This window comes from Pagrus pagrus, assembly GCF_965226575.1.
Source record: "Pagrus pagrus genome assembly, chromosome: 2".
NCBI classification, from domain to species: Eukaryota; Metazoa; Chordata; class Actinopteri; order Spariformes; family Sparidae; genus Pagrus; species Pagrus pagrus.
In genome coordinates, this window is record NC_140186.1 from 3,927,837 (window position 1) to 3,955,523 (window position 27,687).

At 42.9% G+C, this 27,687-nt stretch overlaps 1 protein-coding gene across 14 annotated transcripts in view; it reads left to right on the forward strand.

The window, feature by feature from the left end:
- The window catches only part of cacna1ab (calcium channel, voltage-dependent, P/Q type, alpha 1A subunit, b), a 122,286-nt gene that overhangs the window by 55,469 nt on the left and 39,130 nt on the right, over positions 1–27,687 (forward strand). For 11 of the 14 annotated variants that reach the window (XM_084373863.1, XM_084373871.1, XM_084373875.1 and 8 more), the window contains exons 16-32: positions 105–225; positions 425–492; positions 683–789; positions 2,750–2,903; positions 5,815–6,404; positions 6,611–6,918; positions 8,086–8,218; positions 8,420–8,549; positions 9,898–9,957; positions 10,276–10,382; positions 19,794–19,893; positions 20,575–20,735; positions 21,177–21,314; positions 21,664–21,865; positions 21,970–22,134; positions 22,274–22,384; positions 22,745–22,828. In XM_084373863.1, the coding sequence (XP_084229989.1) occupies positions 105–225; positions 425–492; positions 683–789; positions 2,750–2,903; positions 5,815–6,404; positions 6,611–6,918; positions 8,086–8,218; positions 8,420–8,549; positions 9,898–9,957; positions 10,276–10,382; positions 19,794–19,893; positions 20,575–20,735; positions 21,177–21,314; positions 21,664–21,865; positions 21,970–22,134; positions 22,274–22,384; positions 22,745–22,828 (2,739 nt within the window). The remainder of the gene's footprint in view (positions 1–104; positions 226–424; positions 493–682; positions 790–2,749; positions 2,904–5,814; positions 6,405–6,610; positions 6,919–8,085; positions 8,219–8,419; positions 8,550–9,897; positions 9,958–10,275; positions 10,383–19,793; positions 19,894–20,574; positions 20,736–21,176; positions 21,315–21,663; positions 21,866–21,969; positions 22,135–22,273; positions 22,385–22,744; positions 22,829–27,687) is intronic. The other 3 variants (XM_084373873.1, XM_084373867.1, XM_084373868.1) reach the window with 1 other exon arrangement.

Genomic DNA, 27,687 nt, shown 5'->3' on the forward strand with positions numbered 1-27,687 from the left:
ACCTGTTTTTCTGAGTAGATACCACTAAATTCTGGGTCTTGCTTTTTAGAAAAATATCCACACCAGTAGGATTTATTCCCTGACTTCTTTCTCTCTCTGTGTAGATCCTGACAGGAGAGGACTGGAACATGGTGATGTACGACGGCATCGAGTCCCAGGGAGGAGTGAACGACAAAGGGATGGTCTTCTCCATTTTCTTCATCGTCCTCACACTCTTTGGCAACTGTATCCTGCCCTCACGCTCACACATAAACATATACAATATGCATATATGTAAATATACTAAAAACAAAGATGCTTTGGTGAAATGATGAAATGCAGATGAGGCTCTTGCCTTCCAGCTTCCCTGTATCCTCTCCACTCCTTCTTCTTCCTCTCTGATTCTCCTGGCAGCAGTTTTTCTCCTTAACTTCTGCCACCACAGACACTCTGCTTAACGTCTTCTTGGCCATCGCTGTCGACAATCTGGCCAACGCCCAGGAGCTCACCAAGGTACAGCACAGGAACAGAGCAGGAAAAATACATTCTGCCTTATTATGTAATATAATGTAATCTTTGAAAGATATCTTCTGGGTCGTTTAGCAACAATGACCTTTTGTGTCGACCTCTATCCTGATTTACACAGTTTATTGAAACGTAAGGTAGATTCAAGTCACTGAGATGATCTCTTCTTCTCCGATAGGACGAGGAGGAGCAGGAGGAAGCAGCCAATCAGAAGACAGCAATGCAGAAGGCTAAGGAGGTGGCAGAGGTCAGCCCGCTGTCAGCTGCCAACCTGTCTATCGCTGCGTGAGTACACACGCTTATATCCACAAAATGTACTTGTATGCACAAATACACACGTGCACACACTCGTCTAAAACACAAATACATGCAAAATATATACACTTTGCGTACATGAACACAAAAGTACCCACATGCACTCATTTCTGGACAAAAGTCTCTCTTCTTCGCTCTTTTTGTAAAAAACTGCACACAGAAATCACTGTTTCTCTCTCAGCTCTCTCTTCTAACATTTGTGATTGGCAGGCGTTCATGTACACGTGATGCACTCACACACACACACGCACTCTCTCTCACACACACACACACACACACACACACACACACACACACACACACACACAAACACCCACCATCACACTCTCCCCGTTCTCATCCTCTAAAAACATGATTAAGCGATTGTTCTGGGAGTGAAAGGAACAGATTCAGGGCTTTGTGAAGTGAAGAAGAGCGAGAGGCGGACAGTCTGTAAAAATCTGCTCCTGGCAGCAGAAACGCTGACAATAGGACACATCAAAAACCATTTCTCACAAAAAAACCCTGCTGCTCCTTTAGAAGTCACCGGACTCCAGGCGTTTTTTGGCGAGAACCTTGATTGCCAGATTAGAAGCTGGTGGATTTCTTTTACTGCAGCGATGTCTGTTAATCTGTCACGAGCGCTGAACAATTAATCCAGATATTAGCAAAACTGCAATGTTAAAGGAGCAGTGTGGTGCTGCATTATTATAGTTTTAGGAGTGTCAACCATTTTCTGACTTTTAAAGCCTTTGAGATGAAGAACTGCATTACAGTATCACAACAGGAAACTCCCTCAGCTGGTTTTTGGTCACATACTTGCAAACTCTGTTAAGAGCTTGGAAGCGGTTGTTTTTGTGGACCAGTGAACGATTTGTTAACATTTCTCAGTGTCACGTTCTTTTTCTTTTTGGATTGGAAACCTCACAACACATTCAGGGGACATTGAACTTCCTCCTGGCTTCTTGACAGACTCCCCCATTCTGCTTTTAATTCAGCAAAATAAGCTTTCTATGCGTTCTGTTCTTTCTCGTTTGCTTCCTTCACGGCAGCTAAAACATGATGGATGACCCGACAGACAACTCTCTGTGTTAAACTGGGTTTACTGGACACTTATGGACAGATATGAACCATGGATGTGATCATTTGCTGCTCCTTTTTGACGTATACTCAATTTAAAAAGGCACAAAGGCAACATTTATTTGATGTTTTACCCCAGAAACCTCATTGATTTTTTGTAAATATATACTAACTGTGAATTAAATGCTCCAAAAACACCTGTTTGGATAATACTGGATATTACCTGTTAGCCTCGAAAGGCTCAGTTGTCGAGCACATGATTGTATAAAGGATATGGACGCACTTTATAAAACTGTTGTCTGTAAACACAGTTTATTTACAGCGTCCCAACTCTTTTGGGAATCAGCATTGTATCACAAGGACTGGCACATGGCGAATCATTTTAAATGGAAGTTGCTCACCGAGTGCATGAGTCTTAAAACCTTTCCATGTTTAGTGGCTCGCTGCACATGAACCTGTCCTACATTTGGATGACTTCACGCACGTAAAGACAGCCTCTGAAACGGTTGTACAAGTTTAAAACATCCATGGTTTTTATAAATTAATAACACAAAGAGGAATAAGTGACCTCGTTTGCAGCTGGAGGTGTCCCGTCAATAAAAAAAAGTTTTTGTCCTGCAGATTTTTTTATTTCTGATGCAGTACTGAAGTTGACCAGAGTTGAGTGGTGGCGCTGTTTATAGCACTCATAAAACATTGATGATAGAAAGTCCCTAGACCAGCAGCATAAAGGATCAAAAACAACCCAGAATGCAATACTCTCAGAACAAATAGTCCTCACATATAAAATGATTCCTAATTTTCTCGATGTATTTATTTCTCTCTTCCTCTGAATCCCCCCCATGGCCACTCCACCACCGCCCTCCAACAGTAAGGAGCAGCAGAAGAACCACATCAAGGGCAACAAGTCAGTGTGGGAGCAGAGGACGAGCGAGATCCGCCGGCAGAACCTGATGACGAGTCGCGAGGCGCTCTACAACGAGCTGGAGCAGGAGGACTGGAAGGTGGGAGGGGAGGGAGATGAGGTGAGGATCCCCCCCGTTAAAGGAGACACACATATACACATATATATGCAGTCTACTCCTGATATATATATGGTGAATATCTGTTGTAAAGTGATATCATTGGGTAGTTTAACATCTTAAAGGGACATTATCACCCATGTTCACTTCAAATCATCTTAAACATTTCTTGTGAGTTGTACGGAAGCCCTGAGGGGCAAGTGAGGACAAAAAGGATTCTGGTGATTCATTTTCTACGTCTGATCTACATTCATTTCTCTTCTGTGTTTATGACTTGAGGACTGGTGGATGGTTGGTTTCACACATGGGAAAAAAAAATTATCCTGGAAGAAAAAATTGGTTTCACAGTTTGTTTTTTCTCTCCTGCCAAAACTGTTGAAACACGTGAAACTTTTTGTCTCCTGGAAAAGAATAAATCACCTGTTTTCACACATGGAAAAAGAAAAATCAACAACTTAAAAAGATTATCCTGGCAAAACCTTTGTTTGTCCACCAGTTCTCATAGTCACAATTTAGATCTGATTTGGAAAATGCAAAATAAATGTCCTCACTTGCCCCTCTGGGCTTCCGTAGATTTGTGTCAAGTGACATCAAAACATAGCCAAAGATCACGAGCCAACTGATCTGTACATCCCCAAAATATTGCAAACAGGTTGCATCATTTTTAAAGGAAAAATTCTCCCAAATATGAAAACTACTGATGGAAAGTCAGGTGAACAAAACATTTCTGGAGCTTCACAGCAAAACAGTGTTGCAGCATTCTCCTAAACAACTGAAGTAGCTGGAGACTTGTTTTAAAATGTAAAAATCAACCAAAATAATTCAGCTCATGTGGCCGAATCCAAGTCGGCAGAAGCTCTGAGGTCCCAAATTGATTTAAGAAGACATAATTTACACACTCAACAAGCTTTGCAGCTACAGTGAAGATGTTGGCTTCAAGGAGTGTTTGAATATTTTGAGGACTACGACATTTAACCTGACTTTCCATCCCCATGGGGTTGAGTAAACAATGATTGAACTTTCACTTGTGGACCTGACAGTGTTTTGGGGGTTTTCTTCTTAAAGTTTGGAAGTTGGTGGTTTGCCAAAAATCACGTGATGAAGTTTACCTTCATTCCTCTGTAAATAAAGTGACGATCTTTGTCTGAGATCTTCACAGAATTTACAGAAAACATCCATCTGTGATCAGTAAAAGTTGAACTTCATCCCTGATGACCAGTCATTGTTTGGCATTCCTCTGCTTTTCGCTAAAATCACTTTTCATATATTAAAAACTGGTTGCCTGGCATGTTCCCACAGCATCAGAAAAATGTTTTCATTTTCAAAGAGTTATTTAACATCAGCTGACCTCCAACATCTCACATTGCTGCAGTGATGTCTACTTTTCAGGCTGGTGTTAAGTCACTCTTTAATCACATCTGTATGTAATGTGAAGTCATCTACAGCAGCAACACTAGACTAACACAAGAGCCTGACCTGCTTTTTTTATCACTGTGTATTCTGGGTCATGATGTTTTGATTCCAGGGTGTAATGTCCCTTTAAGCCTGGTGAAAGAGTGTTATTATTGCGCTAGCCGCTGCTATATGGGACGGCTTGAAGCTGCGTGCTTGGGAGCGATGCATTATTAAAGTGGGGCATGCAGAGAAAAATCCAGAGCTGTACCCAAAGAAGGCAGCGGACTCTAAACTGGAGCGGGGTGAAGTGTAACGCACTTCACAAAAAGAAGATGATCAGGAGTCGACTGGATATGGCTCGGCAAACTGTGTACTCACAGCTGGATCTGTTTACCATTTTGTGGTTCTGAGAGATTCGTGACAATTTGGATTTTCAAATTGCTCATGTGGAGCCAAAAATGGTGGACTGTTTGCCGATCTGTGTATGTCTGTGGCTCAGGGGAGGGAACCTGGCAGGGGGGGGTGATTGTGCAAGTGTTGCAAATTCAGGGTTTATTCTGGGTAAACTGAGATCTAAGTCAGGTATGAACTGCCCTGAATGAAGGTCACAGTCGGCCTTAACTGTGTCCTTTGTGCCAGCTTTGAAGCAAACTGCTACTGAAACATAAAAATCATGGAAATGCAACTGTCATGCATTCTGCTGAGTTTAAAAACTCTTACAACCCAGCTTTACATATACGAATATGTGTGAAAGTCAAGGAGGATATAAGAACTTTTTCCTTTATTGTCGCAGAAAGATGGTTTTTAAACCAAATTCACAAAATGCTTCTTTTTATTGGACTTTTTTGAAGTTGAAAGTTGAAAGTTTGAAACCAAAAGTAAATGTTTCACCTTCACATTGTGGCCCATTTTGCATCGGTGCTTCTTCTAAACATTCCTGCCATAAAAACCTCATCTAACTTATCCCTTAAAGGCAGATTTTCCCCCAAAAAAACCTCAATGCATAGACTTTTCTGATTTGGTAAAGTTTGGGACGTGTCTGCACATCAACCTTTGGCCAGTGAGAATTAATCCCCCAACCAATAACAGTGTGCACGGTGTGAGGGCGGGACTCTATAAAAATGTAGGAACCAGGTGCCAGATTGTAAGCATGCTACGATGTGGCGAAGCCGGCGGAGGATGGGCCAACTTTGAACGATGTGTTTACAAACCGCAACTAACAAATCCTGCTCATTCTGCCTCTAATTTAGCTGTTAAATTAATCAAATGGAAGATTTATCAACTTTAAACACCGCATATTAAATTTACTTCAACTCAATTGTGGTGCCAGCAGAAGCTTTGCTGCTTAATCTCAAAACCTGCACAATGAAACCAAAAATATCATGCATGGCTAAATAACACTGGAGGTAAGAAGGGAAATGTTTCTTTCATCTGATTTACGGCCGAATCCTTTTAAGATGTATCTGATGTTTTGGCAGCACCCACTCACCCCATCTGCTACCCTATTACCTCGACTCAGGTGTCCTATCCACGGAAAGGACGCGGTGATATGAAGACCCACCTTGATCGGCCGTTGGTGGTCAACCCGCAGGACAACCGCAACAACAACACCAACAAGACCCAGCCAGGTGAGCTGCCTCTTGACCAGGAGTACCGGCGCCAGGACATCGACCACTACCGCCGAGCCACCCACTACCACCACCACCACCATCATCAGAAAGCCGTCGGACCAGACGGCGTAGTGACGGGCCAGCCGGCCGAGACCCGCATGGAGCACGGCTTCAGCTGCACGTCTCTGGGCAACGTGGAGGGCCATCAAGGGGAGGAGAGGCACGGCCACAGGAGCCACCGGGGCCACAGGCACAGGAACAGAGAGGGCCGGGAGGCTCGCAGCGTGTCTCCCCACCACAGCGAGGGGGTAGAGGGGAGCAACGAACACAGGAGGTCCAGGCAGCACCGCAGGGCAGGCAAAGAAGGGGAGGAAGGCAGGAGACACAGATCCAGGGGGACGGAGGGAGAGGGGGAGAAAGGTGCGGACGGGGAGGGAAGGAAGACGAGACGGCATCGTCATGGCAACCAGGAGAGGAGCCGAGGACATCGCACCAGAAAGTGAGTGAAGGAAGGGTTTATTTTCTCTGTGTGAAATGTTTTTAAATTACAACCTGACAAGAATTAAAAGCCAGTTGAGGGACAAGGGAGTGCTGGACACAGAACACATCTTGTGAAATATGGTGCTGTTCTGGTGTTTTTGATAAAATGCTTTCCATCCTCGTCCTTGTTTCATTCCTTCTGTCTCCGATTCCTCCTCCAACCAGGGAGCACCACAGCACCTGTCCCAGCCTCTCCACAACACGACCCATACAGCAGTACAACGAGGACCTGGACAACTTCCGCAACAACAGCAAGTTGGCCAGCGCCCACGAGCACCCGTACGCCCTCCCACCGGATCACCCCGACCATCCCGACCACGTCAACAACCTGCTGAACTGCCGCGACGCCGACACCCACACGCTGCTCCACAGCATGGACAGCCTGATCCTGACCAGCATGGCCAAACCCGAGTACACAAAGATAGACATGCCACCTGTCTACCCCTACCCCTCCACCAACGCTATCCTGCAAGGTGAGCATCTGGAGGGATCAGTTGTGTAAACCAGGGTAGAAGTAGGTATACAGTCACAAATCCCCTGGCATTCACAAAGACGACAATTGGCTGTACACAAATGACTTGATTTTTTCTAGTTGAGCAAATACGAGACAATAAAATATTTCTACGTAATTTCAAAGAGATTAAGGACTTGTCCCAATGCCTTGTCCTCCCCTGGGATCCTGTCCTACCCAACACCACATTTCCACACAGAGTTCAGTCGCCCATTTATATTTAGGATTGAGGCTTTCTGGTACAAATAGTCTAAACATTGTAGAGCTGCTACTGTATATCAGCAGCTCACAGAACTTACCAACTCTCCTCAATATGACCAGATTTATTGATTCATTTATTATTGATTTTTATCTTTTTTAGTACGTTTTCTGTGCCGAGTTGGCGGCCATGTTGGTGTTGGTGACGTGTGTTGAGCGAGACGATGTAGTTCACTGAGCGGTTTAACACAAAACTGGATGATATTTTACTGTAATTATGACAAACTGCGACTTTCTTGACTTGGAACATTATCTTTTAAATGACAAACATCATATGTGTTCTGCATGGCACAATTCAAGCAATCAGCAGTGTTGGTAGTTGATTTCTACAGTATGCGCCCAGCATTTCTGTACTTAGCTAGTGCTAGCAACGTTTACATTAGCAACATTAGCAAATGCAACAAACTGTCAACCACTTGAGGTGACAGATGATTCGATAAACAGCGATGTTGTGCCGTGAATGCAATGGATAACTGTGCTGACGTGCAGTTGCTGATTTATTGCCAAAATTACCAAAATGCATCCCCCCTTGTTAACCTACCATCCCACCCTCTTCACCCCCTAGTTACCCCAAGTTATCTCAGTTACTGAAGTGGCACAGCAGACGTTAAACAACTGTTTCCGCACACTGAGTAGTACTCCCCATAAAGAGTAAATTAACTTCAGCATGTAAAACCAGTGGGTGTCCCCTTTAAAAACATGGCTTTACTGGCTAAGGCTGCTGTAAGTTCAGTGTCATTCAGTTTCTATTCTTGAAACAGTGCTGGCAGATTGTATTATTGTATCACGTGTTTGCTGTCTCGCTCCGGTGACGCTGACCTCTTTGCTATCCGTTCGTCTGTCCTCCATTTTCATCCCTTCTTTGGCTCAGTGAACAAAAACGCCAACACTGACCAGAAGAAGAATGAGGAGAAGAAGGAGGAGGAGGACGAAGAAGGAGATGAAGACGGCCCCAAACCCATGCCTCCCTACAGCTCCTGCTTCATAATGTCCACCACCAACCCGTGAGTATTTACGTCTGTGTGTAAAACCTCGACCAAACACTGTCATAAAACATTTTACTGTGTCCTTATCGAGGACGTAGAAGAGTTATTGAATATGAACATTTTTCTCCCCGAGCCTGGAAATGTTTAAACAGTTTGTTGTGTGTGCTTTTTTTTCTTTTTTTGTGTCAACACACGTATGCGTCTGTGTGTTTGCACCAGGTTTCGCAAGTGCTGTCACTACATCCTGACTCTGAAGTATTTCGAGTTCAGCATCCTGTCTGTCATCGCTATGAGCAGCATCGCCCTCGCTGCAGAGGACCCCGTCTGGCCCGACTCACCGCGAAATAATGTGAGACATCATTCACTGCGTGTGTGTTTGTGGCTTTCTGTCCACCTGTGAGAGTGTAATAAAATGTTTCCCGAGGATATAAAGATGAGAAAAATCTTCCAAAGTAAAAACACTTCGCTCATTTTCACGGGTATGAAGGTTGGTTTAGGATGAGTCTTTGGTTTTGAAGTAAAATTAAGTCACGTTTGATTATTTTAGGGTTAATAATGGTCGTTATGATAATTTTATACCTGGGCAGGTATTAAGTTTTATGTATAACAGCACCACTTAGACAATATTTAAACATATATTCTCAAGAGAACATGTTTTTTTTGTAAATCTGTAATTTCAAGTCATTTTTTTTTAGAAAGCATCACAGATGGCATCACTTGGCAGCTCTTAGGCTTCATGCTGGATGATATATGAAAACCAGCTGCTTGGGGTCAACTTCTAAACAAACTTTGCAAGAAATATGTTTTCCGGACGAGATCTAATCGCAACAATTGAGTGCAGGATTCATTTCCATTGACTTTCAGAGCAGAGATGCACTCAAATAGTCAAGTAGTCAATAAGAAGTCAGCACCCGAAATCTTAGTCGGTTAAACTGATTATTATTATTTTTTTCAGTCATGTCTTCCTGATCAAACAACGGCGGTTTACTGTTGCCTCTACGACGTTTCACAGCCATTTGCCACTATAATGTAATAATTTAAAATATGATTTGGTTAATTGAAGAACGTGATTATCGGCTTTTAACTTTGTGCATCAAACTTCGCTCCATTCTTACTGTTTTATTCAGTGTTTTCTTACTTGTTAAATAGTCGACTAGTCTACATTTTAACTTCTGTTTAGATGTCAGGAAAATTAGTCGTTAGGAACATCTCTAATCAAGAGTCAGCTACAACAGGACCTGCAGCAGCATAGCTCATGAAGGCAGGTTGAGTTTAATGCACTGAGGACAAATTAGTGATTGTTATTATTATATTATAATGTTTTAATAAATGTGGCTTAGGGCTGGAAATGTAGAGTATAATTTTACCCAGAAAAACATAAATGAATGGGAAAACAAAAGGTGAAAAAAAGGAAATGGTGAATAAATGATTTATTCTACTCGACTATCAATGAGAGAGAAACACTGAGAAGAGAAATTGGATTGTAAAATGGCCGTTTGAAAATAGAAAACAGGATATTAGAATTAGGATTAGGCTTTTTGTTGGTGTCTGATTTGTTTCTCTCTTTGTTAATCTCTCCTGCTCTCCTCCTCTTGTTCTGTTTTCCCTCCTCTGATTCATCTCTCTCTCTCTCTCTCTCTCTGTCTCTGTCTTTTTAATATGATAATTATATCTCCTGGTGTTGTGTTGCTCTGCAGGTGCTGCGTTATTTTGACTACGTTTTCACAGGCGTCTTCACGTTTGAAATGTTGATCAAGGTAACAAAGTATCACTGTGTGTGTGTGTGTGAGAGAGAGCGAGAGAAAGAGTGTGTATTGAAATTTATTTTAATGCTTTTGTATTTTGCATAATTGTATTTATTTCTTGCCTCTTTCTCTTTTTTTGTGCAAATTTCTGCGTGTGTGCTATTATGGCTGTTTGCCTACGAGTGTATTTTTTTTGTATCGGCGCTGCGTGTCTGTGCCTTTGTAAACGCACGGACTTGTGTGTAAGAGTGTGTGTTGTTTGAGCTGGCATATGAGCGTGTGTGTGTTTAAACTGTGTGTGCTGTACTGAGCGTGCTCCGTGTCTTCCAGATGGTGGTGCTCGGCTTGTTTCTCCACCAGGGCTCCTACTTCCGCGACTTGTGGAACATTCTGGACTTTATAGTGGTTAGTGGTGCTCTGGTGGCCTTCGCCTTCACGTAAGTGTCCCCTCCCCCTCCACCACCTCCACCCTCCTTTTCATCATCTCCACCACCCCCAACCCAAACACACACACACACACACACACACACACACACACACATTTCACCATTTGCAGAAAGACCCTTGTCGCCCAGCCTTGTGCGTCCGATACACGAAGCAATGCTGATCTTTCTCTTTCTATTTTGTCAGCCTGCTGTACTTCAGAAATCACCTCCTGTCAATGTCTTCCCACAATCTCCTCCTTTTTTCTTCCCTTTGTCTCTTTTTCTATCTTTTTCTCTCTGCTCTAGCCTCAGTATATTATTTGTTAATCTTTCTGTCTCTGTCCTCTCTTTCCTTCTCTTAAACTTCTTCTGCAGTCTTGTCATTGTCTGTTTGTCTCCCTCCCTCCTGCAGTCTACCCTTTTCACCATTTCCATCTCTATCTCATCGGTCATCAACCCGTGTGGTATCGTGTCAGCAGGTCTTTCTCTACGTTTCATCGCCACCTTCATCTGGACAACAACCCGTGATCCTTCACTAAATTATTTCCCTGACCACCAACCTTTGACCTACACTCTAAAAAAGAAAAGCCTCTTAACTTTTTGCTTTTCCTTGATGATCCAATCTTTGGGGAACCACAGAGGGTACCCTGAGGTACACCTTTGCAATGATTATCACAGTAGTTTTACAAGCAACTTAACTTTTTTGATACTTTTTCTGAAGCTCCTAGAGAGGAACCCTAAAAGTCCTGAAAATGAAATTAGTTTTTAGAGTTTTTAGAGTGTAATTTCAATGTCACCCATCTTTCACCCCCCACAAACCCCAAACCTTGTCTCAATCACCAATCTCCGTGACTGTCTGACCTGATATAATAAAAAGCATCACCTGCTCCCTCTGAACATTTTCTTTTCCCAATCTTCCTTGCTCCTGTTTCCTTGTGTCCCCTATTCCCCAATCCATGCCGCTCTGATATTTCCACCAACCAGGCCGTGAGTCATCCCTTCCTCTTTTCTGACTTTGATCCCTCAAATCTTTGCTTACCAACACCCCCACCCCCCCAAGGCCCCTTCACAGCTTTGGTTCCTGCTGATGCATTCACCTTCCTCCCAGATATCTTTCAACCCCCTCTTTCATAAGACCCCCCTCCTATCTGTCATTACATTTTAAGTGTATACCTGATTTCCCTAACTCATCCCCCTTACACACCTCGGACTCCTAGCATACAGCAAAGACAGTAAGAGACACTGAGGCAGTGCTCTCAGTCAACGTCTCCAAACCTGTGCATTAACTGAGGGGAGTTTTACTTTCTAACAATCTGTTAACTTGCTGCAACTCCAAGCTGTTCATGCAAAATTGCGAGAAAAACAAGACCAAGGGTCGACAGCCATGCTTGAGGCGCAATAAGGCTATACTAAATGCTACATCTAGCATGCTAACTTGCTCCCAATGACGATGCAAACATGCTGATGTATTGCAGGTATAAGATGATCCATGTATGGTTTGGCTGATGTAAACATTTTCCAACCGGTTTGATATTAAGCCAAATAGCCAGACCAGTCGTACCTTATTTTACCACGAGGTGTTGCACATGACCTCCTGAGTGAGATATAATGAGAGCCCATGAATGAGAGTGTAACAGCACTACAGTCCATCAGGACAACTGCGACACATCGTTTCTTCTTCTGAAGTTTAACATCAAAATAGTAAAGAATTGGCGCAGTACAACTCGCAAAAAGATGGCATTAGCTTCATGTTTCACAATAAAGGTCTTGTTAAGAAATGAAACAGTTGAGTTTGTATCAACAAAATAATGCGGTAACTTTAACAGGCCAACCAGGAGTTTATCAAAATGAGGCTGCATATTAAAGTAAGCTGGTGCAGCATAACTTCAGCCGCAGCTCGTTACCTGGACGTTGGTGAGAGTAGTCTAGCGGCACTGTGTGAACTCTCAACTGTAGGCATCACCCTTTGGCACTGAGCTAATCCTGGGTTCCTGCTAACTAGCGACATGCTGCTAGCTGTCTTCACCTACACCTGACAAATGCTGGGTTAGTCGGGTCGCATAAAATCAAACCGGTTTAAGCTCGTACTCTGGACCGGTAAAACCTACCCAACCTAATTCCAGATCCACAATTTAAGTTTATGCTAACTTTTGATTTGTGTGCTGTATGTTAGGAATGAGTTTCAACCATTGCCCCCTAGCTTGCCCTTATCCACCCCTGTCTTATAATAACCCCTACAATCCATAATTAACCCTGCTGCCCCTCTGAACTCCACCACACACACTTTTCAACCCCACCTCTCCAACAACCATTAACGCCAAACATCCTGCCTCGAACCCCGCCACACCCCTGCCTCCCTTCTCTTCATCCTCCCCCGTCCTTCGGGCTGAAGGTCCCTCTCGGTCAGTCCGTGGGGGTGAGGGCACCCCAGACACCTTTAACCCTTTAAGTGCCCAGGCTATCAGTTCGCCACAGGGAGGAATACCACCAGGGCTCATCGCCTCGTCCCCCCACCCCTCTCTCTTTCTCTTTTCTTTTACCCACACACACTCAAACACAAACACACATCCTCACCCGTCCTTCTGACCATGTTAACGTACCCGGAGACTCAGGTATTTAACACTCCTTCCTCTGCACGACCTTGGGGGAAGACTGAACGTGGGAGGGAAGGAGGGAGGCATGCCGTGGGCAGGGTGTGGTGGGTGGAATGATTTGTTCTTACGCTGAGGTGGTATATAGGTAAATACATATGGACTAAATATGTATGATATACAGTATGCAACTGGAGGGACTGAATGTTTGTTTGTGTGCAAAAAAAAAGCAAAAAAAAGCAGAAGAGTGAGTGAAAAGAAAGAAAGAAGCTTGTGTGTGCATCCTCCTCAGCTCTGTGGATGCTCAGTGCATGTCTGCCTTGGTGACTGCATGAACCTGAACACAACCCGTGATGCGTCAGACGTCATCACTCACATATGTTAACGATGTTCAGAGTCAGTCACAGGCAAAAAGACTGTGATCCAGTTAAATATGTTGTGTGACTCTTAGAGTTGATGACAAAGTGTGTTCAGATTGAATACAAAGCTAATTGTAGAGGTGGTGCCATTGCATAATAAATCAGTAAAGTGATTTGGTGTCATTTAACATTTTTCTTAATGTCTTACAAAGTCCATGAAAAGACCAAAACTAAAAATGTGTTAGTCTCACTACTATCTGATCACCTGTCTTTCACACTCAAACGAAACAAAAGATGTGACAAACCTTTGTTTACGTAATTTTCTAAAATAAGCTGGGCACTGTAGTATTTAACAAATGTTAATCAGGAGTAAACAGTGCATTTGTAGTAAATGAATATACTTCGGGTGAACAAGAGAGCTTCTCAAAGTTTCTACCATGTTCGAAACGACAGAGGGTGTCGTATACTGTAAAGATTGTAAAGCTCCATGAGGCAGATTTGTGATATTGGGCTGTGTAAATAAAACTGACTTGACTTAAAATAAACTTTAGTGCCTATGTTCAGTGGCAATAAATGGTAATTTACCATGTACCACTGGTAATAAGGGAACATATTACCTAGTTGTTCGTTTTGGTCTCTTCATTGGACGATTTCTATATCCTCATTTTATAACTTGTGCAAAAAGCAAACACTTATCCCAAAGTTCACTTAAATGTGAAGAGGCAAAAAGAAAAAAGGCAAGAAACTGTTGGAAAATATCAGAAAGACTTCCTCTTGGTTTCTGGTAAATGTTATAGAGTAGTCTCACAATCAGTGCGTAAGTTACTACAAATGGACAGCTAGGATCTGTCCAGTTGTACTACGAAGACCTTAGGAAGTGTTAAAATGTGTGCAGCACCACCTCTGCCACTTCTCACTCGTCGCTGAGGACCAAGACAACCCATACTGGCACAAATCGTCATCTCATGGCCGCTTTATTTTCTCACATTGTAGGTCAAACCTGCCTTGACAACAATTTCCTTGCATCTCATGTAAAAAGACATCACACACACCGCAGCACAGCCGGCTAATCACTTCACTTTGCACTCAGTCTGAACACGCAACACCTCTGTTTTTAATAGCAAACACAAGTGAAAGTCCTGTTTTAAATGTCATTGTCACTACACGTTCACACTGCCAGCAACTAGAGAGCTGTTAACGATGTTAACAGAGGTTGATGTGTTTCCTTGAATTTCAGAAAAAGCTGTCAGCACCGATAACTTTATCCAACATCACGTGCAGCCATTGGTTTCTGTCCTACATATGAATAAGTCATGTGGTTGCTTGCAGTCTGAATGCAGTGAACAGTGTTCAAGGAAACAAACAGCAGCAAAAGTAAATCGAGCTGGATGGGGAAGGTGCACATACAAGTCTTCTGACGCACAGCATTCAGGAGACAGGTGTTGTGGATTTAAAGTGATATGATACTTTTTTTTAAAAAACATTTCACACCTGTGTCGAAGTTCACAGTATCAGATCTACAGATAACACCAGCACCAATAACTGCAAACAAGATCAAACAGCCTGCTCTCATTCCCAGTTCATCAAATACCAATGTTTTTTCATGCCGCTTGGCATCTCGTACGGATGCAGCATTTGTATGAGGTAGTAGCTCTAGTGTAAACTCATCCATGTCTATACGAGACGCTAGGAGCAACAACTCAACCTGACGTTGTATAAAGACAGACAAGTCCCAAGAGAGGTCAAATGGAGGGTCACACCCAGGTTTCTGCCTGTAACAAGACAGTTTTACCGTGCCACTGTTGCAAAGTGCTTGCTCATGGGGAAATGATGGGTTGGGTTTGAGTATATTGAGCATCTAGACCTGCTCTTTATGAGAAGCATCATGAGATAACTTTTGTTGTGATGTGGCGCTATATAAAAAAAACTGATTTGACTAAAAGCAACAAGATGTAACTGCCTGGACTGCCAGGTCGTCAAATATTGACGCTATGGGTTTACATCCGACACGCTCTGCCAACCCAAGGCGACAGTATTTGACGATCTGGGGATGAAGCTTAACAATCAACTATCTTTCTCCAGGAAGTAACATTTTGTTGCATTAACTGCATTAAATTGCAACCAAGTCAGATGTTAGAAAGGCATTCTGGGAGGAAGGCTTAGCGTGTCGCACACAGACACTACAGGTTATCTTGTGTCTGTATGGGACGCAGGGGAGCGTGACAAAGCGGCATCTGTATTTGGCGAACTGGGATGAGAATGTGTCGGAATAAACTGAAATATTATCCAATAGAAACATTGATCATTTTTGTTTAGTTTTGCCCCAACAGGACCAGTCAGTTTCAGATCAGACAGATCATGAACTCCATCAATACGCAGAGAAAAGTGAAATCGTTCTATCAAAGTAAAATATCACTTTGGCTAAAAAGCCGAGCAGCACCGGCGCTAAACTACTACGACAAAACAAGTTGAGAATCAGTCCACTGCTGCACCCTCCACAGCATGACTCCCCCGCTGAAACAAAGACGCCTCCTCCCCTCCTCCACCGGTCACCTTCCCCTCTCCCCTCTAACACCCATCACTCTCTTAATCGCCCTTTCTTTTAGGATGCTCTCCCACCACTGCCCCTCCTTCACCTTCGCCTCTTCTCCTAAAACCTTTTCTCGCGTTCTCCACCACCTCTTCTCCTTTTGCCTCCCACCATCTGCTCCAGGGCTGAGCTACAGTACAGTTTTTGCTTAAGGGGGCGAAGGCTTCACTCACAAAACCTATAAAACTAAACTTCGACGCATGACATTGTTCCACAGCAGGTACATCACAGAGCCATTGTGCAGGAGAGGAGTGTCAGCATGGTCGGAGTGCAATGGCTTCATGTTTTTTTATGGGTTTTTAAACACAACAGTCGCGCTTCTGGCACCCTTCATCCTCCAAACAGATGCTGAATGAAACACTGACTGCATGCAGTCGCAGTACTCTGTGAGAATGCCTTCCCTCCTCTATTAATGGTGTGTGTGTATGGGACAATACACACAAATCCTGGTTTCTTGAGTCTCCACTCATGATGGATGTCCTGAGTGTACAACCCATGTGCTCTAACATGTCAAGAGAACCTGGAACCAGCCTTTCTCCTCCCCCTGTGCAGATGTGCATGCAGAAAAGAGCTTTGATAAAAATCCCACTAGATGATTGCAGATCTAATGAGGGCAATTTGTGCTGTAGGCCCGGTCTAATTGATCATTATGGTGTGATAAGATAAGAATCGGTGTAAATGGATGCAGCAATCGAGTTTCCTCTTCCAACCGTGAAGGTAATTCTTCATAGAGCTGCTAGCACAGCAGGCCACAGCAGAAGACAGCCAGGAGGGAAGGAGGGTTGGCACATCCAGAGTCTCTCAGCCAGGGGCTGGATTCTCAGAAGAAGCTCTTAATATAGATCTGAAGAAGTTACCTGAGATTTATTGTTTGTATGTTGTATACAGATGATTGTTGAGTGCAGTTCAGAAGTGCAGAAGGAATGCATCAAATGATCACTGTGCAGAATAAATTCTTACTTTAATTTAAATATGTGGCCAGGGGTTGTGATCACATGTGTAATTGTATCCATACTGTTTCACAACCTCTTGGTCTTAAAAAAAACAGTCAATAAAATCTCATAAAATCAACTAACACAAAGCTAGTATCTTAAAATTTGTAGAAAATATTTGAGTATTTGGAGAAATCAGTGGAATGATGATACAGGTCGCAGCAAATAATCCAACAGGAAACTCTTACACCTCGTTTCCACGTAGCTCTGTGCACCTGTGTGAGTCAGCCCGACGTCTGTTCAGTCCTACAGGAACCTCAGTGATCTCTGATGTGTTTCAGAAACTCCTCCTTCCTTTCCTAGTCCGGATTTTATGCCTTTATTACCTTGAAAAAATTTAACATTTGCAGTGGATTTCAGGCCAAATAACGTTAGCATAAATGGATTAGCTGGATGATAAAAGAGAAGCGCAACGGCATATTTAGCTAGCATTGTTAGCCTGCATTACTCTCTCTCGATAATGCATCATAAACGTATTTAAACAGAGAAAATTAGTCTCTTTCTCATGTTAGTGCTTTCTATCCATTCGTACAGTAATGCAGTTCCTTGCTTTAAACACTAGGGGGTGTATGTCTGTAAAAGCAGGCACAAAACTGTGTGGAAACGAGGTGTTAGCTATGAGGTACCATGTCCAATTAAAAGGAAACTGCAGTATGTAGGCCTCAACTTATCTAAAAACAAATTTAGGAGACAGGTATGTAGACATCCCATCCAGTTGTCATGGAGACAAGAGATGGGTGTGGGCGGGGGTGGTTGGATAAGAGGGAGTGATGTGTGTATCTGAGTGTGTATCCTGTAGGTGTGTTAGCAGGAGGGGATATGGCCATCTTGCTGTCCTTCCTTCTTTTGTCTGTCTCTCATATGGATGTATTTTTTTCCTGTTTTCTACCAAACCCCCTCTCTCTTGTCTCGTGTCTGTCTTTGTTTGTCTCTCTCTCTATCAATGTTTGTCTTTGTGCCTGTCTGTCTGTCTTTTCTATGTGTTTTTTCCTCTCCTTCCCTTCCTCCTCCTCCTCCTCCTCTTTCTTTGCTGTCTGCTGTCTTTTCTTTCTGTCGCTGTCACTGACTCTCGCTGTCTCCACCTTCGGTGAAACTCCACAGGAGCACCACCCGGTAAAGTTCTTCCTCTGTCCTCCTCCTCCTCCTCCGCTCTGTCCCCTTGCTCTCCACCACCGGATCAAATTGGCTTCTCGCTCTTTCTTTCTTTGTTCTTCTGATCGTTCGTACTCATTCTCGCTGTTATCGTACTTTGTCTTACTCTTCATACGTCACAGAAAAAACATCCGAACACCGAGAATAGTTTCACCGATACGTTTTGATTTAAAGGGTTTGAGTGTCACCTTAACTTGAGGGGACAGCACGTGTCACAAAACACATCACACTTCAACCGTGAGACTCAAAGAGCCCTATTAAGTATGCAAGTGTGTGTGTGCGTGCATGTGTGAGTCGTGTGTGTGTGTGTGTTTGTGTAGGGATGTTTTTAATTCCTGACACCTATGGCCTTACTGGGCTTTACTCTAATACTCCTCAAGCTGCTCTGATAGAGAGACCTCAGTCCTGCACAACTTCAAAGGAGGAAGGCCTATTGATTATCGATCGAGTCTCACTCTCACTCTTGCGCGCACACACACACACACACAAACCCCCTGTACGCATACACGTACAACTTCCAAGGCTCAGACTCAATCAATCAGCCTTGAATTGAATTGTCTTACGTTTTTTTTTTCCTGCCACGGGAACTGAGTTCATAGTTAAAGAGCGAGCCCTGATGGACGACCTCTCCTCCGCTCGGGGCTTGGCAGGCGTCCAGGCGCCTCCTGCCTTGTGTTTTTGAAAATGGCCCATCCACTTACAGTAAAGATCAACTCGGCTATTTACTCCCTTGACACCCCAATTTTTCCTCGCTGATATTGGTTTATGGGCGTACAAATCATGAGCAGAATGTTCTGTTATGCGGTTCGGGGAGGAAACAAGCGCATTAAAAAAAAACACACGGCCCGAAAAGGAGTTTGTCTTCTCGGCCCCTAAATGGTTTCCTCCTGGTCGCTCTCATGGCTCGTTTGAAGCATATTGATGCAACGTGTTTGTTTGTGTTACGACATGTGGATGTCGTGGTCCCGCAAAGCGACATCACATGTCCCGAGAGTCTCGCATAGCCTCCGTTTCCCTTCGATTCAGGTTGCAGTCCTGACCGAAGACCAAAAAAACATTCTCTGAAATCTGGATTTAGATGAAACGAGGCCATGTGAAACCTCTCAGAATCAGTTCATGTACAGTCGTGTGTCCAAACTTCAGGATTATATCAACATAATCCTCGCCCGTGTGATACTTAACGTTCACGCCTCATGTGTCCACATCTGAAACTCCCATTTCTTCCGAAGAACCGAACAGAAACTGTCACTGAAAAAGAAAGAAAGAGGTTTGGCTGGGCACTCTGCCGGGAGATGCCTGTCGATATGGAATGAGCGAATGTCTGTTTGTATAATGGTGGTTAGATTATAATAACGGATGATGATGATGGTGTTTGCTTCTTGATGTCCATGAAACCAAACGGTCAGGCGACTGATCGCTCTCCCTCCTCCTGGTTTCATGTCTGACGTGCACTTAAAAGTTTCTTTTTCCTACAGAAGAGGAGCTTTTATTGTCCACACTGGTGCAATGTACGTTTTTTTATACAAAAGTACTGCATATCATGTGTTGCTCTCACAGAAATTGTCACTATAGAGGTTTAAGTTAAACTCAACTTTACGGACATACCCCTCACCCCCTTTTTTAACAACGTTTGATGAGGGTGCAGTAAGAGCCCTTCACGATCGCTCCATCTCTTCATTCCTCCGCTCTGCCGCCTAATCCGTCTCTGACGCTGCTGTTGTTCTCTGGCTGAACTCTAGGGGGAGCAGCAAGGGCAAAGACATCAGCACGATCAAGTCCCTTCGTGTGCTCAGGGTGCTGCGTCCTCTCAAGACCATTAAACGACTGCCCAAGTTAAAGGTGAGGGGCTCGGCGGCTCTGTTTCTGTGATCTCAGGTCAGGTGGCCGCATACGTGAGGATAAGATATACTTCATCGTAATATATAATATTATAGAATGAGTCATATATGCACATATCAGATGAATGCAAGATGTTTCTTTCCAATGGAGGAGGTTAAATTGATCTAAAAACAGGTCCCATGCATCATACTGAATGGGGTTTTGTCCTAAAGGATAAGTTCACCCAAAAAAAGTTTTGTAGTCAACAAAACATTTCTGGAGCAAAACAGTGTTGTAGTATTGTCCTGGAGACTTGTTTAAATACTTAAAATAAGACAACCACAGAAAAAAAACAATACATAAAATGGCTCCATACAGCTCGTCCGGCGCAATCCAAGTCTCCAGAAGCCCAGAGAGCAACGCTGTTCTGCTGTGCAGGTTATTATTCAACGCAGGTCAGGCAAAAGAGGGCAAAGCATGACTCAACACCTCAAATGTGTTTATATTTGTATTTTTAGCACCCTTAAGTCTGGATTTGCTCTATAAAGTTGCACAAATCAAGTGTATCATAGGCTGAATACTCATCTATCACCATCACGATCGAGATCATTTAGGGTTAAATCAATGTTATCAAACCACTGCAGCACTGAACACCAAGCCAGTCGATCAGTCTTCTAATCTGTCTCCGTCTCCACCTCGCAGGCTGTGTTTGACTGTGTGGTCAACTCTCTGAAGAACGTGCTGAACATCTTGATCGTCTACATGCTCTTCATGTTCATCTTCGCCGTGGTGGCCGTGCAGCTTTTCAAAGGGAGATTTTTCTACTGCACAGACGAATCCAAGGAGTTTGAGCGCGACTGCAGGTCGGTTCAGAAACACGAACACAGATTTCACCCAGTGACAAACGCATGTCTGACTTAATATTTCAAGTATTTTCCAGTTTGTACACGTACTTCTAACTCATTAGGTAGAAAGATTTTTATTCTACCATAATTTGTCACCATGATTCTGTATTGTTTGTACTTGTGGTACATAAAGTACTGTCTTTTGGCACAGTATGGTACTCTCATAGTGCCAAACCTGATGGCCATTTAATATCAGAGGTACTACCATGCAAATGCTGGTGAGAAAACACAGTGGTGAACTACAGTTAGCTGTGCAGATGCTGCCACCTGGAGGACTTTTTCAGAAATGTTAAGACCATCCTGGTGCTTTTTCTGCACGTCCAATGCTTTTCCTGATCGATGCTGATGTTGTGTTTTCACTGTAAAACCATGTGTGTGTTTGTGTGTTTGTTCCTTCAGGGGCGAGTACTTGGTGTATGATAGAGATGAGGTCAAAGCCCAGAAGCGGGAGTGGAAGAAGTACGATTTTCACTACGACAACGTGGCTTGGGCCCTGCTCACCCTCTTCACTGTCTCCACTGGAGAGGGGTGGCCGACGTGAGTGGCAGTCATACACACAGCATAAGATTAAATAAATCAAATTTATATAATAGTATAAATAACAATTATCTAATCGAGGAAATCAGCTGTAACTATAAATGTGGAATTGAAACAAACGGCTTTTGAATAATCGCATGTTTATAAATAGTTTTATAGCATAACATTACACAGATTATATGGCGAACACATTACTTTTATGTAGATTTGATTGGATTTTCTTATGGTTTAATACTAAAAAAATAAAGTACATATGCTCATCTAAAAACACACAGAATGCCACCGCAAACATTTGAGCTGTCGTCACCACAAACCTCATTTGTGTTTCGTTTCTCTCTTCCTCTTCCAGGGTGTTAAAGCACTCGGTGGACTCCACCTATGAGAATCAGGGCCCTAGCCCAGGTTACAGGATGGAAATGTCCATCTTTTACGTGGTGTACTTCGTTGTCTTCCCCTTCTTCTTCGTAAACATCTTTGTGGCTCTCATCATTATCACCTTCCAGGAACAGGGGGATAAGATGATGGAAGACTATAGCTTAGAAAAGAATGAGGTGAGGAGGAGATTATCTGATATGTTCGGATATCTTGCGTTAACTCTTCTTAAAGAGTAAAAGTAATGTAACTATAACTTCTTTCCTTTCCTTCCCTCCTACAGAGAGCCTGTATAGATTTCGCCATCAACGCCAGGCCTCTGACTCGCCACATGCCGAAGAATAAACTTAGTTTCCAGTATCGCATGTGGCAATTTGTAGTTTCTCCGCCCTTCGAGTATAGCATCATGGCTCTGATTGCGCTCAACACCATCGTCCTCATGATGAAGGTATGGACATTCACACAATTCAGTCTGCAAAGTAAAACTATTCAACTTGAAACTTGAAGAAAATTTCAGAGTAAAGATATAAAAGTGGAAATAATGTGGCTGACGGTCTGAGAAAAAAACAAATTTTCCGTGTCTCTAGTTTGACGGTGCATCCAAAACGTACGATGAAGTCCTGAAGAACCTCAACATTGTGTTTACCACCTTCTTCTTCATGGAATCAGTCCTCAAGTTCATCGCTTTCGGCCCTCTGGTAAGACCCAAAAAACGCAAAACCTAAAACCTACACACATATTCCTTATCTAGGTTGACCGGTCTATATGCTTCAGTGTTTCATCCTATTATTCATTCATAAAGCGGGTTATTTTGGTAGACAGATCTAGAGCATGTTTCTTCCTGTCCCTGAAAAACCCGGAGCGCACCGTGTCGCACCGCAGTCACGCTATCGGCCTCCCTCCAGCCGGTCTCCACGGTAACAACACCACCATTGGTCCAGGGGCGCGCCCCTTACTGCTGCCCTGGTTGCAGCTACAGGAGGATGTGATTGGCTGTTGTTGTAGCGTCTCTCTGTCGGCTCGCCGGTCTCTTACTTTTTTCTCTTTTTCCCCAACAGAATTTCTTCAGAGACGCCTGGAACATTTTTGATTTTGTCTCCGTCCTCGGAAGCATCACTGACATTTTAGTGACAGAGCTAGGGGTAAGTGCTGTGGACTGTTTGGACCGGATGACACTTTTTTGATTTGCAGCTGAACGCTAGTTGTTTATCAGCCTTGTTGTCAGTGTCTAAACCAGACAGGACTCGGTTTTACTTTAGTTTCCTTTGTCCGTTCTTAATAAATATTCAAGTTGAGCGAGTTAACCATTATCCGTATCTGTCCAACCAGTTAAATGATCTGTATCTGTATCCGTACCCTGAAGTTGATGCGGGTTGAACAGAAGTTGTTAAATGTATTATAATGCCTCTGAATTTGAACTTCAGATCAATGTTGCTGATAACAAAACTTCATCACAATTACGAATATTGACAATTTTTACTCAGATGATATTCGTTTTTGTAAAAAGCTAAGTATGTGTCCCGCATACTGGTCGAGTGACCCACTGTGTCGACTTTTTTTTTAAAGCTAACAACCCTCAAAATGCTGCAATACCTCCTCACGTCCCTTACAGAAACAAGTAGAACTTCCACACAAAATCAAAATTTGTATTTTACATTTTTATTTATTTGTTAAAGCTGGGAAACGGTCATTTATTATTATTTTCCAAGCAAAACATTGATTCGCTCGTCCTCGATCGGTGTGCAGCAAATCCTAAACATCAAATAATTATACAGTCCACATTGTCTGCATTCAGATTATAACCTATGAGTCTGTTGTTTTGGGGTTAAATGACATTTTTTTGTGCCAATGACAGATTGTGCCTTTAATGTGCTGTTGTATGTAGACACACTCATGTTTATCTCACTGTTAACTGTGATTCTATTTGTTTGTCTATCAGCATGTCTGTGTTTTAATCTATATATATATATATATGATCTTAATATGATTATAGATGTAAGTCTCAATATTTGTGGAGTTCAGTTGAATTTCAGCCCCTCTCTGTTGTCCAGCTGCAGCCACAAGCACAGATTTGGTATTTTGTATCCAGGTTTCTGTTCAGTTCCTCTCATTCGCGCTGACTATATTAGCAGTGAGTGTTGTATTCACTGCAGAACAACTGCACCTTCACATGATTAAAGACACCCTCAATTCACATCTCAGCTGTCTGAGCAGACAGTAATTGACTTCAGTGCTGCTGTCAACAGTGAGCTGATCATTTCAGACATCTGATTGATTCTCTGTCAGCTCGATGCAACTAACCTGAAGGTTAAGCACATCTGATCTTTGCACGAGCGAACACATCGAGTAAAATCTAGTGTTAGTATTAGATAGTAAGCAGATACTGACGTTGCTTTGGTTGCATAGTTATCTTAATAATAGACTGAATAGTCTAATAGTACTTAATTTCCCCAAAACTGCACCAAAATCCCCCTAATAAGACCATTAACATTAACTTTTACTCTTCTAATGACAGCTCGAGGAGAAAATAAGCAGATAATACAAGCTGATGGTCAATTTCATCTATTTCTGATTTAAGGGAATCCCATAGTGTATAACAACAATCACAGCACAGTATCCGTCATGGAGGTACATGAAAATGACTAGTTGATTGGCAGGGCCACCGACGGGAGGATCACCAGGTCAGTTGTCCTTGGTTCATGAGAACAAAATGCCCCTCTAAGCTTTAAGATAACATGCTAGGTGAGCCTTTGGGGGATTATTTTGTGCTGAGCACGAGCAAAACGATCAGCAGCCTGGCTATAAGGTACTTTAATCTAGGTTTAATAAAGGTGTTTTATATGCATAAATTTAAATTCGTCAAGTAACTAGAAACTAAAGCTGTCAGATAAATGTAGTGGGGGGAAAATACAACATTTCTCTTTGAAATGTTTAAGTAAAAAACTCCTCAAATTACAGTACTTGTACTAAGTTACCTTCCACCACTGCATGAGGACGAATTGCAAAAAAGTGCTCCAATACGTTGACGGCTTATCTTAAAATACGTGAAAATTAGACAACATCCCATTTTGCAGGGGGACCTCCTGTGTGGAACAACTAACTGAATACGAGTCCTACGTGGTTTTCTAACAGCTGGCATCAAAGAGGGGCTGAACACTGTATCTCGTATCGCTCTCTAACTGTTGTTGTTGACTTGAAGTTGTGTTTCACTGCCTTTCTAATGACACCCATAATGATTCCGTCTTCCTCTTCTATCTCTTTACATGCTTTCTTTAAAAACCTCTCTACTTTGTTGGCGCCCTACGCCCCTTCCCGCTCCCTCCTCCTCCTCTGATATAATCCATCCAATCAAAATGCACTATGAAATCCTTCATCGTGTTCTTCCATCCGTGCTGCGCCATGACATGTGGTGGTGGTGCTGTGATGATGATGATGATGATGATAATGGTGGTGATGGTGTGCGTTTCGCCCCATGCCCTTGCCCAATAAAACACCCGCCCCTCCTCCAAATAATGTCTCTCACCCACTCACAATGTACTACAACAAAAAAAAAAAAAAACTCCCTCCCCATTCATCTTTCTACATCTTCGCACATGTAGAATCTGGTTGGTTTGTAATTTATCTCTCAAAGCTTTCTGCTGCATCCTCATTGGTCATGCGTACCCCCCTGACCATTCTGACCCCCCAGTCACCCCCCATGACCAGTCTTAACCCCTGACCCCAGTGCATGCGCTTCCTGGATGATGACCTTTTCAACTCTTTGTACATGATAACATAGTGACAATATTACAAAACATTAGGAAATATTTTAGAAAGGACTGCACATGTAGGTAGAATATACAATATTTAATGTATACAGAGAAAGAGAAAGCTTTCTGGTCACAGTTCTTAATTCATCCCAAATATCTCCCAACATTTCACTAATTATCCAGCGAGGTGGAATAAAGAACACATTTTTCAAATTTTTGCATATTTGGCTCCTGGCAACAGTTTCATGCAACCAAAAGACTTGGATCTGGTTCAGCTTGTAGCGGACTGTTTGATGCTGTTGCCATCTTTCAGCTGCATCTGTGTGGGTTAATCCCAATCATCTCAGAGATCACTTTTATTAAAAGTACAACAAGTTTAAGGGACATTTCATCCCAAAATCAAAAAAATACAAACTGTTTCCTCTTACCTGTTTTGGTGTGAATTGACCGTAGAGACATCCGCCTTGCATACTCTCTAATATAATGTAACCAGATGGAAGTCTCGTCAACTTGTGGTGCTCAAAGTGCCAAAAAATATTTTTTGAAAAACTCAACAGCAATGTCTCTTTCCAGAAATCATAACCCGGAAACTTCAAAATAAATCCACAGACCCTGTTGTGAGCAGTTTCATGTAGGGACTATTTTCTATATGCATCACCGCGCATAAGGAAGTGTGCTTCTACTCATGGACGAGAAGCAAACTAACTACCTAGCTAAAGTTAAGGAGGAAGCCATTAATGTTTTGTCATGTGCTGTCACAAGCACAAGCGTTTCATCCAAGACTCAATGTCCTGCGTGGTGATACGGTGTAGGTCAGTAGAAAGAAAATTGTTCCTACATCTAACTGCTGCTCAACAAGGTCTGTGGATTTGACCTCCGTGATCTCTGGAAAGAGACATTGCTGCTGAGTGTGAAATGTATTGAGCACCACAAGTTGAGCACCATCTTGTTTCATTATATTCGAGAGAAGCCAAACATCTCTACGGCTCATATCTCCAAAACTCTGCAAATCACACCAAAACAATCTGGATGGAAAAATATGTATTTCTGATTTGGGGGTGTACTGTCCCTTTAATAACACATAATATTCACACTCTTTGCAACAGTATGAGGGTATTCATACACATAACATAAGCAGGTAGTACCAGTATTTCATGCTAAATTTATAAGACAATCTGAAGCAGATTGAATTCTCACACTCTTTGTGCAACTAAATGAGTGAATGTGTGAATCAGTCAATGTGCTCGGCCCCTCTGGCCCCGACTGGTCTGCATGTAGGCCGGTTTCTTTTCCTCGAAAAGTATGCTGCCATGCCAAACCATGCCTGCACGGAGGCTGCTCGCTAGTCCCTCCTCCTTCTTCCTCTTCTTCCTCCCGCCCTCTTCATGCTCCTCCTCCTCCTGCCTTGCCTGTCAACCACACAATGCAAGGGCCTCATCAGGGAGTCTGGCTGTCGTTACATTACATTATTCTCTCTGTGACACCGCGAAGGACCACCAACAAGAATCAGCAGTTAATTGGGCTGAATTCATCTTGGGAACAGAGCGCCTTATTGTTTAAAGGCATTTTCACACTTCAGTCTTCTAGTAGTGGGAGTCCGGACCATAGATAGATTTTGTAACAGGTATCCTCAACAACACTATTCCTTACATTAGTTGAGCCTTTAGCAGGTTTTGCAAATATCAAGAATAGTATATGCTTTCCTGAATGATAGTTATACAAAAAAAAGTAAGTGGATGTGTGGCATGTCAAAATCCAGCAGCACCTCCAAACAAGGCCCATAATAACAATTCACACGTCCTTAAAATTTAAGATATTTTAGGCTAGCTCAGGCCTGCCAGAGCTGACCAATCATAGCAGACTAGGCTTTTTAGGAGGCGGTTCTTAAAGAGACAGGCACTAAATTAGAGCGCTCAGACAAAGGGTGAATAGAGGTGCTGCAACGATAGACAATATGAAGAAAATAATGCGTTGAGCTTATGAGCTTATTATGATCTTTAATGTAACGTACCAGAACAGACTCTCCAGACTGGAAAAAGGTTTAACCCAAGTGTGAAAACGTACCGAGTTTATCCAACTCATACACAATATGGCGGCTGTTCCCTGGACATGAAATGTAATTTGTGGCTGATTTTGAAAAGAAAACTTCCCCACACACACATTTTAGAGCGTTAGGTGTCACAGACAACCCTACGCCATGCTCTTTGGGCCACGGAAAAGTGCGTGTGTGTCTGTGTGTGTGTGTGTGTGTG